The sequence below is a fragment of the Amblyraja radiata genome, chromosome 34, assembly GCF_010909765.2.
Source record: "Amblyraja radiata isolate CabotCenter1 chromosome 34, sAmbRad1.1.pri, whole genome shotgun sequence".
NCBI classification, from domain to species: Eukaryota; Metazoa; Chordata; class Chondrichthyes; order Rajiformes; family Rajidae; genus Amblyraja; species Amblyraja radiata.
The window spans coordinates 18134689-18149589 of record NC_045989.1 but is presented as its reverse complement, the minus strand read 5'-3'; the positions used below and the strand labels follow the sequence as shown (position 1 = coordinate 18149589).

At 43.0% G+C, this 14901-nt stretch overlaps 1 protein-coding gene across 1 annotated transcript; it reads right to left on the bottom strand.

Annotated features, from left to right (window-relative positions):
* Positions 1–2027: 2027 nt before the first annotated feature.
* LOC116991475 (bcl-2-related protein A1-like) lies at positions 2028–2426 on the bottom strand. The gene has a single exon (XM_033050103.1). It carries the CDS (start codon positions 2424–2426, stop codon positions 2028–2030), a length of 399 nt encoding a protein of 132 aa, XP_032905994.1.
* Positions 2427–14901: the final 12475 nt, after the last annotated feature.

Sequence of the window (14901 nt, the reverse complement as noted above, 5' to 3'; positions counted from 1 at the left end):
GATTTTCCAAGATAGGAAGTTTCCAGAGTGGCATATACTCTGGGACTTCACAACTACCTGCCTACTTTTCTTCAGATAAGAGTTCTCAAGAGGTTTCCACAATAAACATTCAAGAAATGCCTGGCCTTTAATTCATTGTTGATTCAAGCAGCTTTTTAAGCCTGAAGGATGCTCGATGGAAGTGGTTAATCATATTTAAATTCAAGGCAGAATTTGAACAATCCAGCAATTTATGTATTATGCAGTTTTCCACACTGTTGGGGAGATGCCAGTGTTGTAACTATAGTCATCATATTCAAATTGAATGAGTGTAAGGAGAAATAATAGGATTTAAAAGAGCAAGGAAAAAAAAAGACTATTCACATAAGATTACATGAACCTAAGAATTTGGCTGGGTTTAGTGAAAATGAAAATAAAAACCAAATTTGATATGTATCGTAGAGTGTGGTAAATTAAGTTGGGGAACTTTCGGCACAGACATTCAAGTGGAAATATATGGTTGCAGTAACAGAAACCTGGCTCCAAAAGAGGCAGAACTGGTCAGTGCATATATTTCCGGTTTGTGTTTGGGAAGGATATGGAAAGAAAGGAATGGGGAGGGGTGGCATCTCGACCATTCCTGAACTATCTATGGCTTAAAAGACGGCCCATTGTTCGGCCAAAGTTTTCCCGTCAATTTTTGATTACAATTTGCATTCTCATCCCACTGCAAATTGACCTCCCTCAAATAATTCATTTTGTATCTGGAGTCGCAAGAGATTGTAGTTGCTGGAATCTTGAGCTAAAAACATAGCGTTGTAGGAACTAAAGATGGATCCTGATCTGAAACATCATTTATCATTCCACTGCACGGAAGATGTGTGGCTTGCTAAGTTCCTCCCTAAATTCCTCCAGCACCTTGGTTTATAGCTCATTATTTTTGTCTCCTTTTCCTTTGATAATCTAAATATTGTGATATTGTGATAATGTGGGGTATATGGACGAGTGAGGACTACTGAGGGCAAAAATGAAAACCTGTGCACAAATGTGCTAAGGTACTAAATGAGAACTTTCCATCTGTCTTCAATTCGAGGCATTAATCCATGATAGGATTATGTTTTGCCTGTGGGAAATGCATTAAACAAGCCAGATCAGGCTTAATTATGTTTGATGTGGTGAAAGATGGATTTGGTGAAGATATTAAAGTAGATGTGATGTACCAAACAGACAGAGAGGTAGAATCAGGGATCTTTGAGGAAGTGCAACATTTGCACTGACTCTTAGATGCCTCTGACCCATGGCTGTCCAAAGCAGAGAAGCAGTATTTGGGATGGTACTGAGAACCTCAAGGGTATGGATCAGGAGCACACAGAGGCACTGTGCAAGAGGCAGAGGGAGCATACCATGACAGAAATTATCTACCTGCCTCATCAGCTCCCTCTTGCATAGAGACAGCAGTTCTCAGACAAGCCTCATTAACTACTTTACAACCACAAAACCAGAGTGTTAGCAAGTCATCCTCAATTCCGAGAGACTGCCTTCGAAGAAGGACATGGACTTCCAGAACACTTTTGATCAAAATCTTCCTCCGACCCAGCCTCCATTCTCCATGAACCACACAGCTTTGTGACACCAAGTGTATAGGGTGATTTCACGAAAGGTCACTGGATCATAGATCCTCACCCACGTGACCGCAATATTTAACTGGGGTACAAACGTTTGGTCACTGCATTTCATCAAAACATCAATAATGCCTTAGTTTTGATGAAATGCAGCGAGCAAACGCGATAATTCCCGATATATTCGATCTTTATATCTGCACGGCCAACAACTTCCGCTGTTATTTTCCCTTCAGCGCTCTCTTGTCTTTACCTTCGTTTTTCTTTATCTTCTGGACTCTAAAGTAAGATAACTGTGTCTCACGGTCACCCCGACTGGCACAGTTATTTACAGCTCAAAAACGGGCCGTTTTCGCGGTTTTTAACAGGTTTGAAAGTACGCGTTTGTGGGTGAGGATCTATGATCCAGTGACCTTTCGTGAAATCACCCTATTGGGCGACAAACTGAGCTAACTCTTCTATCAGCACTCGATAAAGAACGCCCTTCTCTATCAAGTGCCTGACCAGATCCCCACAGAAAGTGTACAAAGTTACAATCCTGCCCCAGTTATCAATCCCATCCGAGTAGATCTCTCTCATTAAGTCGGGGAGCACTCGCTTCGTCTCTTCCGCGGACCCCAGGTTTAATTTGTCGACGCAGCGCTGTAATTCCTGGCCGTCTGCGAGCAATGAGGAGCCGGAGCGGCGCAGAGTTTCAGCCGCTCTGTTGGCCGCCGGCTGCGACTCCGAGCCGTCTAGAACAAAGCGGAAATAATCCTTCGCCAGTAAGTAGCAGAACCCCTCGGAGTTTGGATGTTCGCAGCCCATAATCTTTTCAGGCGCTTGCATCTCAGACAACAGTGACGACCCAAGCATCACATCCTCGGCTCATTATATTTATTCTCTGCTCACGACCAAAGATACTAGAGGAGTAGACCAAAGATCCTATAGCGGAGCAAGATGGGCTACTCCTGCGAAACGCAATGGCTGACGTGTAGTACGCTACGGAGGGGATCCTAGGCATTTCCCCCCGCCCATTTTAGTAACCGGAACCTACCCGACCCGACTCGCAGTGTAATCCAAAGATCTTATAGCAGAGCTATAGGATCTTTGGTGTAATTCTGTTAGTTCACACTTCTGTTCATTCTTGTCAAGAATAAAATTTGACTCTGGTAATTGTCTTTTTTAATGTTTTTAAAATCATTTATTTTTAAATGGCTCATATGCTGTGTTTGAGTTGTATTACACTTGCACTCTGTAAATCATTCATCTAATCACATACAATACAATACCTTTTATTTGTCATTTGAACCTCACATGAGGTTCAAACGAAATTTGGTTTCACTGTTCGGTTTGGTTACATTAATGTAATCACACTGTTCACATCTGCAGTACTTGGGAAAATAATAGCAATATGAAGATTCCAGTTGCTCTAGCCCTGGAATGTTACTTAATGTTTTTGTGCTTATTTTCTATGGAGTTGTTTCTCCACAAATAAAAAGGGGTCTGGTCTTCCCAATAGCCAGGGAGTGGAATGAGATCTGCCTGTGGGGTTATCTAATTGAAGAATTTCACAAAATTAACTTTGTTTTGAGCAAGATTTACAAAAGATGTATAACTTAAGGATGGTTTTATTCCATGAGCATACAACTGACTAGATTGTGCTGGAAAGAACACACATACATGAATGTGATATAGATGTATATAATCATATAACATACACAATTATATTTCTTCTGATTTTTATATCCAATGATGAACTTTATTTCAGACTAGACAAGGGACATTAAATAATAAACTTTGTAAACCTCCCCGCAACTTCATACACACTAGGCCCTATACCACCCCTCAACTCCCCCCCCCCCCCCCCCCCCCCCCCCCCCCCTCCCGGCACTCCCTCGCCTCCCCCCACACTGCAATGTCTCCCCCCCCCTCCTATGCTGTAATCCCTTAACCCATCAGCCCCCAACACCCACATCTCTCCCCATGCTCTCTGCACCCCGGCCCCTACCCCACCTCTCTCTCCAAAAGATCTTATAGCGGAACTCCGCTAAAAGATCTTTGCTCTCTCCCGCCCTCGGCCCTGCCCAACCCTCCTGCGCCACCACTACCCCACTTGCACTACTCTCTCTCTCCCCGGGCCGCGCACTCCCTCTCCCCGCCTAGGCCACGGGCCGCGCACTCCCTCTCCCTGCCTAGGCCCCGGGCCGCGCACCCCTCTCCCCGCTGCCCCGGGCCGCGCACCACTCTCCCCGCCCAAGTCAAAGACCAAAGCGAAGATACGGGAGCGGAGGCGGAAGCAAAGATCCGATCTTTGGCCGGAAGCAAGATGGCGGAGCAAGATGGCGGAACAAGATGGCGGAGGCTGGTTGCTAAAATGGGTCCTATAATCACCCATGAATCTGCCCATGACCGTACTACGCGTTATGTGTTTGCGTGAGAGTAGGCCATCTTACTCTGCTATAGGATCTTTGGAGTAGACTATCTTGCTCGCTATAGGATCTTTGCTCACGACCGCGTTAGTGTTTCCCCGCTGCTTACGCACTGATGTATTATTTCGACATTCAACATGACGTATAAATTCAACATTCAACCTCCCAAAATTCAACACCTCATACATGCTCGGATTCTCTGCCATTTATCTGCGCATTTCTGTTGCCGATCTATTATCCTGCTGTATACTTTGACAACCTCACAGTCCACGACCCTAGCAATCTTGGTGTCATCTTCAAACTTACGAACAAACCCGTCTATGTTTACGTCCAAGTCATTTATATATATACTAGACTAAGTGGGACCTGTTGGGTCCCCGTAATATTCCACCTCTCCAACAATTCCAATATTGGTGGCCAGTTGGGGGGGGGGGGGAGGTGGGGGGGCTTTCTGGAGAGCTGGTATGGGTGTTGTTGGCTGCAGGGACTATTGGTCTCCAGATGGCTAGTATGGACATTGTGGGCCAAATGGATTCTTGGGGTGGCAGCTCAGTCCCTCAAGCCTGATGTGCTGGCAGCTCACTCACAGCTGGTGGGTTGGCAGTTGACCCACGGCTATTTCAGTTTCTTACCTCTTCGAGCAGGGTGCAAGGCATAAAATTCAAGTGCAGTTTCATACCACTTCAAGCAGGGTGCAAGCGCACCACGTTCAAGTGCAGTTTCATACCAATTCAAGCATGGTGCAAGGCCACCAAGAATCCTCTGCACCTGATGAGCGGAGGGAGACTGAGTAAGATGGCCAAAAATCACAGCCGTAAGTGGTAGGGTTTTATCTAAAATCAATATAGTGCAAACAGGAAGTTGTCAAGTTAGACAAACAACAATTTGCAGTGCCTTTTCACTTCAACCCAAAACCCACAAACCCACAAACAACCATTTGCAGTGCTTCAAACCAACCATATTTTCATTTTCAAACCACATTAAGGGCACTCACAGTTGAATAGACATGTGTTCAGTGTTATTCAGAGCTCAGAGAGATGTGACCCTCTCGCTTCCTCCATCTTGCAGAGACTGAGTGAGGCATACCACTTCCGGGTTTTATAGTCCCTCCCCCCTCCCACCAGCAGGGGCAGCAGAGAGAATGGCAATAAATTTTAAATCATTAATATTTCTCTGATTTTTCATCGATGGGAAAAATCCTCTGGTCCAGTCCGGCGGAGGGTGGCTGTATGTGAGGTGGCCAAAAATAATGGGCGTAAGTGGCGGCGTTCTCTCGGAAAACACATCGCAGTGAGTCAAAAGCGGTCAAGATCTTACTTTTAGTAATATAGATATCAGTCTGTATTTGGTACAATTTTCCTTGTCTTTGTTCTCTTAATATTAATTAATATTATAATTGCCTCTTTCCATGACGTGGGTGTCTTGCCTTCTTTGATAATCCAGTTAAAGGTTCTCAGAAGAAGTGGGTTCAGCTCATTCCGAAATATTTTATACCATTCTATAGGTAAACCGTCGCTGCCTGGGGCCTTGTTTGTATTCATCCTACCAATTGTCTTCTCCATCTCCTCCAGCGATATTTCTGCTGTAATTATTTTATTTTGTGTCTCTCCAATAGAGGGCAGATCTATTCTACTTAAAAAAATTCCTCATTGATTCCCCATCTACTGTAGAGGTTTGTGTATATAATTCTTTATAATATTCCTGGAAGATATGTTCTATTTCTTTTGGATCACTCTTCAATTTCTGTGTACAGGGGTCCTTAATTGTGTGTATGGTGTTGTCAGCCGGTTGTTTGCATAGCCTCCGGGCAAGTATTTTAGTGGATTTAGGGCCCAGCTCATAATGTGCCTGTTTTACAAATCTTGCTTTTTCTCCACCTCTTGACCAAATATTCCATCCATTTGTCCTCTCAAATCCCCACGCACTAGAGGGCGCTATTTCCAATGAAAACGGTGCATGTGATGTCATTTCAACAGTGTGGATCAGTATCTTTGGTGTGGATGAAGTCCCATGGCCCCAAACGTACCACAGTCAGATCAGTGTTATTTTTGAACCAATTCAGTTTCCATTGCACGCACAAAATATGTACCGTGGAGCTGCGTTTTTGACACCTAAGAAGTTAACATCAGACTGACTCCCCTTCCTGCCCCCCCCCCCCCCCCCCCCCCCCCCCCCCCCCCCCCCCCATCCCTATTCTTTGCACATCCCTAATTCTGGACTTTCCACTCGTCATCGTAATTTCATGTTTCACGTACAGTATCTTGTTGTGTTTTATAACTGTTGGAAGACCAATTTCCCTCCTGGGATGAATAAAGTTCTATCAAATCATATTGGATCGTACAAACGCTGGGAGTATTGAGAGCAATTCAAAGATGGATGTGAGCTTTGATAAATTTATAGTATGAACATGTAATTGGCAATGAATTTAAATATAAATGGAGTGCAGTTAGGCAGAGAAATTGACATATTCCTTCTAAAATAAAAGTCAAAATAAAGTAGAAGAGGAATGGGATCTTGAAGTAGATGCACAAATTAATTAAAATACCAGTTAATGATTTTTAACAAGGCAATAAAGTCAAGCACTGGGGTTCATTTCTAGTTGAATGAACTAAGCAACAGGAAAGTTAAATTTGTGTCTAACCTCAGTAAAGCCACACTGTGTACACTGTCTGTAAAGAAATGTTACAGATGCTCTAGAAATCATTAGCTATCCATTTACATGATTCCTACATTAATCCTAGTTTGTATTCTCCCTGTATTTCCATTAACTCACTCCAGATTCTCCTACGCACCTACATTTGAAACAATTTACAATATTCTATAATTCTACCAACCCATACGTCTTTTGGATGTGGGAGGAAACCGGAGCACTGGTGGTCCATCTCTTTCTTTCTGATAAAATGGAAAAGAGAATCTAACAATATCGCTCCTCCACCACCTCCCAACATTAATGTCTTTACATTGTGCCTCTTACATAGTAAAGCATGTTAAGGTGCTTCAGAAAATATTTCACACCAAGCTAGAGAAAGAGACACGAGAACACAAAGCAAAAGTTTGGTCAAGGGAGAGGCAGAAACATTAAAATCAGCTATTCAGGGATTCGGAGTCAGACATTTGAACCCAAGGAGCAAATAAGGTCAACTTAGGGTGGCACAGTGGTGCAATCAAGTCAAGTCAAGTTTATTCGTCACATACACATACGAGATGTGCAGTGAAATGAAAAGTGGCAATGCCCGCGGACTTGTAGTATTGCTGCCTTGTAGTGCCAGTGCCCCAGGGTTCGATCCCAACTACGGATGCCGTCTGTATGGAGTTTTCTGTGGGTTTTCTCCGAGATCTTCAGTTTTCTCGAACACTCCAAAGACATACAGGTTTGTAGGTTAATTGGCTTGGTATAAATGTAAATTGTCCCTCGTGTGTGTAGGATAGTGTCAATGTGTGGGGATCACTGGTTAGTGCAGACTTGGTTGGCCGAAGGGCCTGTTTCCGGGCTGTATCTCTAAATTAAAATAAATAGCCAGAGGAAACCCATACGGTCACAGGAACAAAACCCCACACAGAGGGTCCCCGGGGTCATGATTGAGCCCAGTCTCTGGTGCAATGAGGCAGCATCTCTTCCTGCTGCATCACTGGGCTGTCTTCTATTTTTGTTTTCAAATTTCCAGCATCTGCAGGTTTTTGATGTTGATTTACTAGTCATTTTTCTGCAAGTCAGCCAGTGAGATTTGATTTGTTGGACTATCCATCTAGTTTTTAATGAAAGCACTCTCTACCAATTTACTTCTCAGGATTGCAAAGGCTCCATGAAACGTTTCCCCACTGTGGGCCCTGCCACCCTCTACAGCCGCCCCTGCTGCCACACATGTGCTCCATTCAACAAATATCTCTGCAATGCTATCCAAGGCACTGTGGTGCAGAGGTAGAGTTGCTGCCTTACAGCACCAGACACCCAGGTTTGATCATGTCCACGGATGCTGTTGTACAGAGTTTGTATATTCTTCCTGTGACCGTGTGGGTTTTCTCTGGGGGTTCCGGGTTCCTCCCACACTCCAAAGAAGTACAGGTTTGTAGGTTAATTTTTTTCGCTAAAAAAATAATCTCTAATGTGTAGGATAGTGTTAGTGTACGGGGTGATCATTGGTTAGTGCGGACTCAGTGGGCCAAAGGGCCTGTTTCCACGCTGTATCTCTAAAGTCTAATGTCTAAAGGCATCAACTATTTACCGAGCACAACACCATGCCAGGGCAAAATGCCAGGAAGAGGTGTTGCCATGCAAGGTTGGTAGTTGGTTATTCAAGTGCCCCTTCCTCAGAGAGCACCAGAGGAGGTGCCACCTATCAGGGTCAACATAACAGATGCTATGAAAGCAGAGGCGGTAAAAGACAGCATATCTCTGTTATGCTATCAGCATAAGACTAGTTAAAAGAACCTGGAGCAGATAGATGGCAACATGCACCGCAGAGCACTGCAAATCAATCTGATGCACATTTATTCTTCAAATAATCTTACAGCTCACTAATTTCTCTCTATTTGTGTTCATGTGCCAGCAAGGCAGATGTTCGAGCTGTAACATATGAAACTCTTGATGCATTGACATCCTAAAAAGACTTTGCACAGCAAATAATTCTAACACAACTCACTGACACATTGGTTATCATTGTGTGTATGATCAGCAAACTGAAAATGAATAAGAAGACTTGTCTAAATGTGCGAAGTATCTCATAAAGTAGGCGATGGATCAGCAAAGCAGAAAAACAACAGATGTTGGAAATATGAAGAAAAAAAACAGGGAATGCTGGAAACAACCAAAGATTGGACAGCACGGTGGCGTAGCTATAGACCTACTGCTTACAGAGCCCGAGACCTGGGTTCAATCCTGACCATGGGTGCTGTCTGTACGGAGTCTGTACATTCTCCCTGTGACCTGCGTGGGTTTTCGCCGAAAATCCAAAGGCGTACAGGTTTGTAGGTTAATTGGCTTAGTATAATTGTAAATTGTCCCTAGCTTGTGTAGGATAGTATTAGGGATTGTACAGGGATTGCTGGTCGGTGCGGACTCAGTGGGCCAAAGGGCCGGTTTCCGCGCTGTATTTCTAAACTAAACTAAACCCACAGATCAGGGGGCATTAAGGAGACAGAAGAGAAAATGATTAGTTGTACTATTTACTGACAAGAAGTATAAAACGATCATAGGCACCAAGGTTTGCGAATATGCACCAGTGTTGGGATTTTACAAGTGTTTCAATAGTTAATGAGCTCCATCATTCACATTTAAATTAAAGAAGAACTTTGAATTCATGATCTGCAAAAGGTCAGTAAAATCTATTGCCCTCATAACTGCAATATTCCCCATAATTTTGACTGGGTAGTCACTTTCATCATCCTTCGAAATGTCACGTTGTCCATAAGTATTTAAGAGCCCGTTACAATGCATGGAACCAAAGCATTCCTTGCCGTGCCAGCTGGCCAGATTGATAGGAGTGCCATGGCAGCCATTTGAACTTAATTTTAGGAGATTACAATTTGTGGAAAGAACTTAAACTGTCAGCGGCTGAACAAATGAACACGAGAAAGATGTTAATTTGTGACACCTTTATAAGTGAAGCTGGGCAGGAAATTAAGCAATGCTTTTCATGAGATCCACATGCCAGGCTGGTCAAGAAATTCAAAGCCCATGGGATCAGGATCAGTAAAACTGGGTCATCGAGAGGGACAAAGGGTGGCAACTGTTGTGGTTATTTGCAAATTGGAAGCTGGTGCCAATGGGTTCCATAGGTCTCAGCATCAACACAGCGCTTTGTATAATATACATTACTGAGTTAGATCTATGTATCGGGGGCTTGATACCAAAGTTGGCCGATTGCTTGAGGAGGAATGGTTAGGGACTGCAGGAGGATACTGATGGCCTGGTCCACTGAGCAGAAAAATAGCAAATGCGAATATAAGGAAGGACCAGGTCTCTGGCTCAGTCTATTAGATAACAATGCAACAAGCCTTGCAGACTGCTTTACACAATAGGAAACCTTACAACAAATGTACAGCAAATCTAGATAAAAGTAAAGGAAACCTAGAGTTTCCTACCATTTACTCCGGACGTTTTAACTCAACTACTTCCTAAGATGAAGAGTGGATTATTTTCAAGTGGTCTCTAAATTTCGCTCAGTAGGAGCAACCAGCTTGCAAAGAAACTTGGCAAGTTTGCTGATTAAACTCTTTGGTGTCTCAGTTGATGGAGCAGAAACCAGGAGGGAGGACAGGTCGTATCTCCTGACATCAGTCTGAAGAAGATGTCGCGACCCGAAACGTCACCCATTCCTTCTCTCCAGAGATGCTGCCTGTCCCGCTGAGTTACTCCAGCATTTTGTGGCTATCCAGGAGGGAGGACCTTGTGCTATTCAGATAGTCCATGTGAATCACTGTCTGCCCAACTGGAGATTAAATGATTTGAGATTATTAAATGTGCCCACACAGAAGATCGCAAAGTACAGGAATGTTGAGATGGGAATCTTTGTCTCTGTATCCTTTGTCTCTCTGCCGACTGGTTAGCACGCAACAAAAGCTTCTCCGTACAGGTGACAATAAACAATAAACTAAACAATGCATGAGCATTATCACGATGGCTGCATACCTTGGATGGCAGGTGGGTGTTTTATTTACTGTGGGGTAGACAAAGAAGGAACAAAGGTGATTGTAGAGAGAATTGCAGAGGGGTGGGGAGAGGGATTCAGAGAGGGGATCAGATCATGCAAGTGTTCAAGAAGGAACTGCAGATGCTGGAAGATCGAAGGTACACTAAAATGCTGGAGAAACTCAGCGGGTGCAGCAGCATCTATGGAGCGAAGGAAATAGGCGACGTTTCGGGCCGAAACCCTTCTTCAGACTGATGCAAGTGAATGGTCATGATCATGCAAGTGATCATGCAAGTGAATGGTAGGGCAAAAACAGAAGGACTTTGGCAAAGAAGTCCAAGTAAAATCTAAACTAAGGAAATTCTGAAAGTACGAAGGCAAGATGTATGTGGTTGTTTGGGATGATAAATTGAGACAGTGGAGAGGAAAAGAAATAAGCTGTGACAAATTCCTCGGGCGAAAATAACCCTAAAGGAAAAGTGATTTATCCACGGTTGATCAAAGAAATTAAAGATTTTAAAAATTAAAGACCCGTCTGAAGAAGGGTTTTGACCCGAAACGTCACCCATTCCTTATCTCCAGAGATGCTGCCTGTCCCACTGAGTTATTCCAGCTTTTTGTGTCTATCTTCGGTTTACATCAGCATCTGCAGTTCCTTCTTACAAATTAAAGGTAGTATTGAATCGAATGAGGAGGCCTATCCAATTGCTGGGACTGCAATAGGCTCGAGGACTGGGAGAAAAGCAAGTAAGAATGTGAGAGTAGACTGGCGAGAAGTATAAAAACAGATAGTAAAAGTCTTTATGGGCCGTAAAAAGATGAGCAAATGCAAGTGGAGTGTGCTTAGAGTCAGAGAAGAGAATTTATAATACAGAATAAGGAAATGGCAGAGGGATTCAATAAAACTTGCTGGATGGATGAGGATAATCTGTAGCACTGGAGAAGATGGTAAACCTAAAAGTCAATTGATCCGCAGGTATTGATGATCTATAGCTCAGAGTTCTGAGATAGTGGATCCTCTAGTTATCACCTTCTGTAGGTTCTGCGTTTGTTCCTGTGGTATGGTGGGCAGTAGGTGTGACCATACTCTACCCGTAGCCTCACATCTGTGGTGGAGAAAATGATGGAAATATACAAGGAAATAAATGATAACAGAATGAGTTGAAAGCAATAAGATGATTAGGCAGTCAACATGCATTTATCAAGCTCATTTTTTTTTAAAGTTCTTTGAGGGTGTGCTGAGCAGAATAGATAAGGGGGATCAAGTCAAACAGTTAGTGGGAGGAAGGTGGAGATGCAAAAGTAAGGAAAGAAACATTAAATTCTCATGTAGACTTTCAACCACTTTAAATTAATTGACCAGAAGAGGAATGGATGGGAGAGTGGAGTACATTGACTGGTTGTCAACTCAGTATGTCATACACTCAACAAGGAAGGGTGTTTCTAATAACAAGAAATCAACCAGAACCGATAAGAGATGAAAATAGGGAGGACGTGTAATTACCAACTTGACATTTTGTGTTTTAAGATAAAATGAAGATGAATAAGATAGGAGCAATTCTACTTAGACGGGCTGAGAATAGAATTTGCCAATATGAACACAAAATGCTTGAGTAACTCAGCGTGTCAGGCAGCATCTCTGGATAGAGAGAATGGGTGATGTTGCGGGTCGAAGCTGTCTTCAGACTGAAAGTCAGGGGAGAGAGATATGGAAGGGTAAGGTGTAAAAAGGAGAGCTCAAAGGGGAGAGTTCAAGGAAAATGTAGAATAGATCTAGGCGATGATGACAATGAGGCATTCAAAGATAACATTTAATCAGTAGGACAGTCAGACTAGTCGGAGGAATGGAGAGGGAGAAGGAAAGCAAGAGCTACTTGATGTTAGAAAAGTCAATATTCATAATACTGGGTTGCAAGCTGCACAAACAAAATATGAGCATGAGCATTACTCCAGCATTTTGCGTCTATCTTCAGTGTAAACCAGCATCTGCAGTTCCCTCCTACGCACTTGCCAATATAAAACAAATAACGGAATTGACTTATAATGAAAGAATGGGTCGACTGGTCTTGGATTCACTGGAATTTAGAAGGAGAGGAGATCGTATAGAAACATATACAATTCTTAAAGGATTGGACAGGCTAGATGCAGGAAAAATGTTCCCGGGGTAGTCCAGAACCAGGGTTCACAGTGTAAGAATAAGGGGTGGGCCATTTAGGACTGAGATGAGGAAAAAAAATGTCACCCAGTGAGTTGTGAATCTGTGGAATTCTCTGCCACAGAAAGCAGAGGCTAATTCACTGGATGTTTTTAAGAGGCAGTTAGATTTAATCTTTGGGCTAAAGGAATCAAGGGGTGTGGGGAAAAAGCAGGAGGGGTACTCATTTTAGATGATCATCCATGATCATATTGAATGGCGATGCTGGCTCGAAGGGCCAAATGACCTACTCCTGCACCTATTTTTCTATGTTTCTATTTGTAGACAATTATCTATAACAGCAATAAAAACTTTGTACAGCAATAAATACAGGGTCTAGGGGAAATGTTTTCCACCAGAAATAAAATAAACAAATTAAAGCCAGTTTATGACAAAAAGACCAAATGAAGTATTGAGGGTGGCACAGAGGTATATACAAACCATATGGCAGGCAAACTGCTGGAGAAAAGGAAAAAAACTAATGTCAGAATAAAAAAGAGGAATAATAAAATATAACTTAGTTTAGTTTTGAGATGCATGGAAATAGACTCTGCAGCCCACTGAGTCCACACTGACCATCAATCACCCATTCATACTAGTTTTATGTTGTCCCACTCTCTCATCCACTCCCTAGACACGAGGGGTAATTTACAGAGACCAATTTACCAACGAACCCACAAGTCTTTAGGATGTGGGAGGAAGCTGGAGCACCTGCAGGAAGCCTAGTTTGCACAGTGAGAACGTGCAAACCCCACACAGGCAGCATCTGTGGTCAGGATTGATCCCGGCTCTCTGGCATTGTGAGGCAGCAGCTCTACCTGCTGCCCCACTCGTTCTTGTCAAGAAATATAAAGGAAATCGTACAAAATATTCTGCAGACACATAAATAAAAAGTTGTGGAGAATTAGACAGGAGAAATCATATGGTAAAAAATAAGAAAACAGAAGTATGAAATCACTTTGCTGTCAATATTTACCAGGGGGACATTACATGGGAAGAGAAAGGAGATGACTCACCAGATTTAATATGAAAAGAGCTGAAATATGAAATGAATTAAATGAATTCCAAAGAAATATCATACTTTTTGTCAACACATTTTGAAATAATCCAGGCCTGAGGGAACAGAGCCAAGTTACACATATTTACCAATTCATTTGATAAGATGATGTGCAATTAGCACCGCTTCTCTCTCCACACGTGACGGGTGACTTGAGAATTTGCAGTTTGGTGTAATTGTGCCGTGTCTGTGAAAGTGTGTATGAGTGTGTAAGTGTGTGGCAGTGCATGTAAAAGTGTTTCTATGTAATTGTATGTGTTAAATGTATGTTTTTAGTGTTCTTTAGCTATGTGAGGGTGGGATGGTTTGGGGGACACTTTTTCTAATCTCTTACCGTGACGAAGCTGCAATTTTTTTCTGTATCGTATCTCGGTCCGCACTGTGACCTAACATCGAGGAGTTGGTAGCCTTTGCTGGAGACCGACTTCGAGAGCTCCAACCATGGTTGCTTGCAGACTTTCATCACGGAGCCCACGATCTCTGGTCAGAGACCGACTACGGGAACTCCAAGCCACGGGAGTTTCGACCGCACGGACGCGGGAGTTTCGATTGCCCCGACAGATGGCTCGACTGCCCCGACCGCAGGAGAATAAAGAGGAAGAAGTTTTAACTTTTTTGCCTTCAATCACAATGAGGAATGTGGGGAAATTCACTGTGGTGGATGTTTATGTTAACTTTTATGTAGTTGTGTATCTTGTTGCTTTTTTTTTCATATGGCTGTATGATATTTCGCATATCACTGTACCTTAATTGTTACATGTGACAATAAAAGACCTTTGAAATCTTTGATTAGAAATTGATTCAGTGCCAGAGGGAAAGCTGAATTTGACAAGAAGTTGGAGTGAGAGCAGATGGCTCCTGACATGTGGGCACTGTGTAAGGATATTGGTTGCTAACACACATGCTGCATAATTAATAAATATCGGATTTATTTAAATGATCCCAGTCCCGAAGGACTGGCAGTACAAATCAATGTGAAAATGCACAACCCAATATTATATTGGACTCTGAA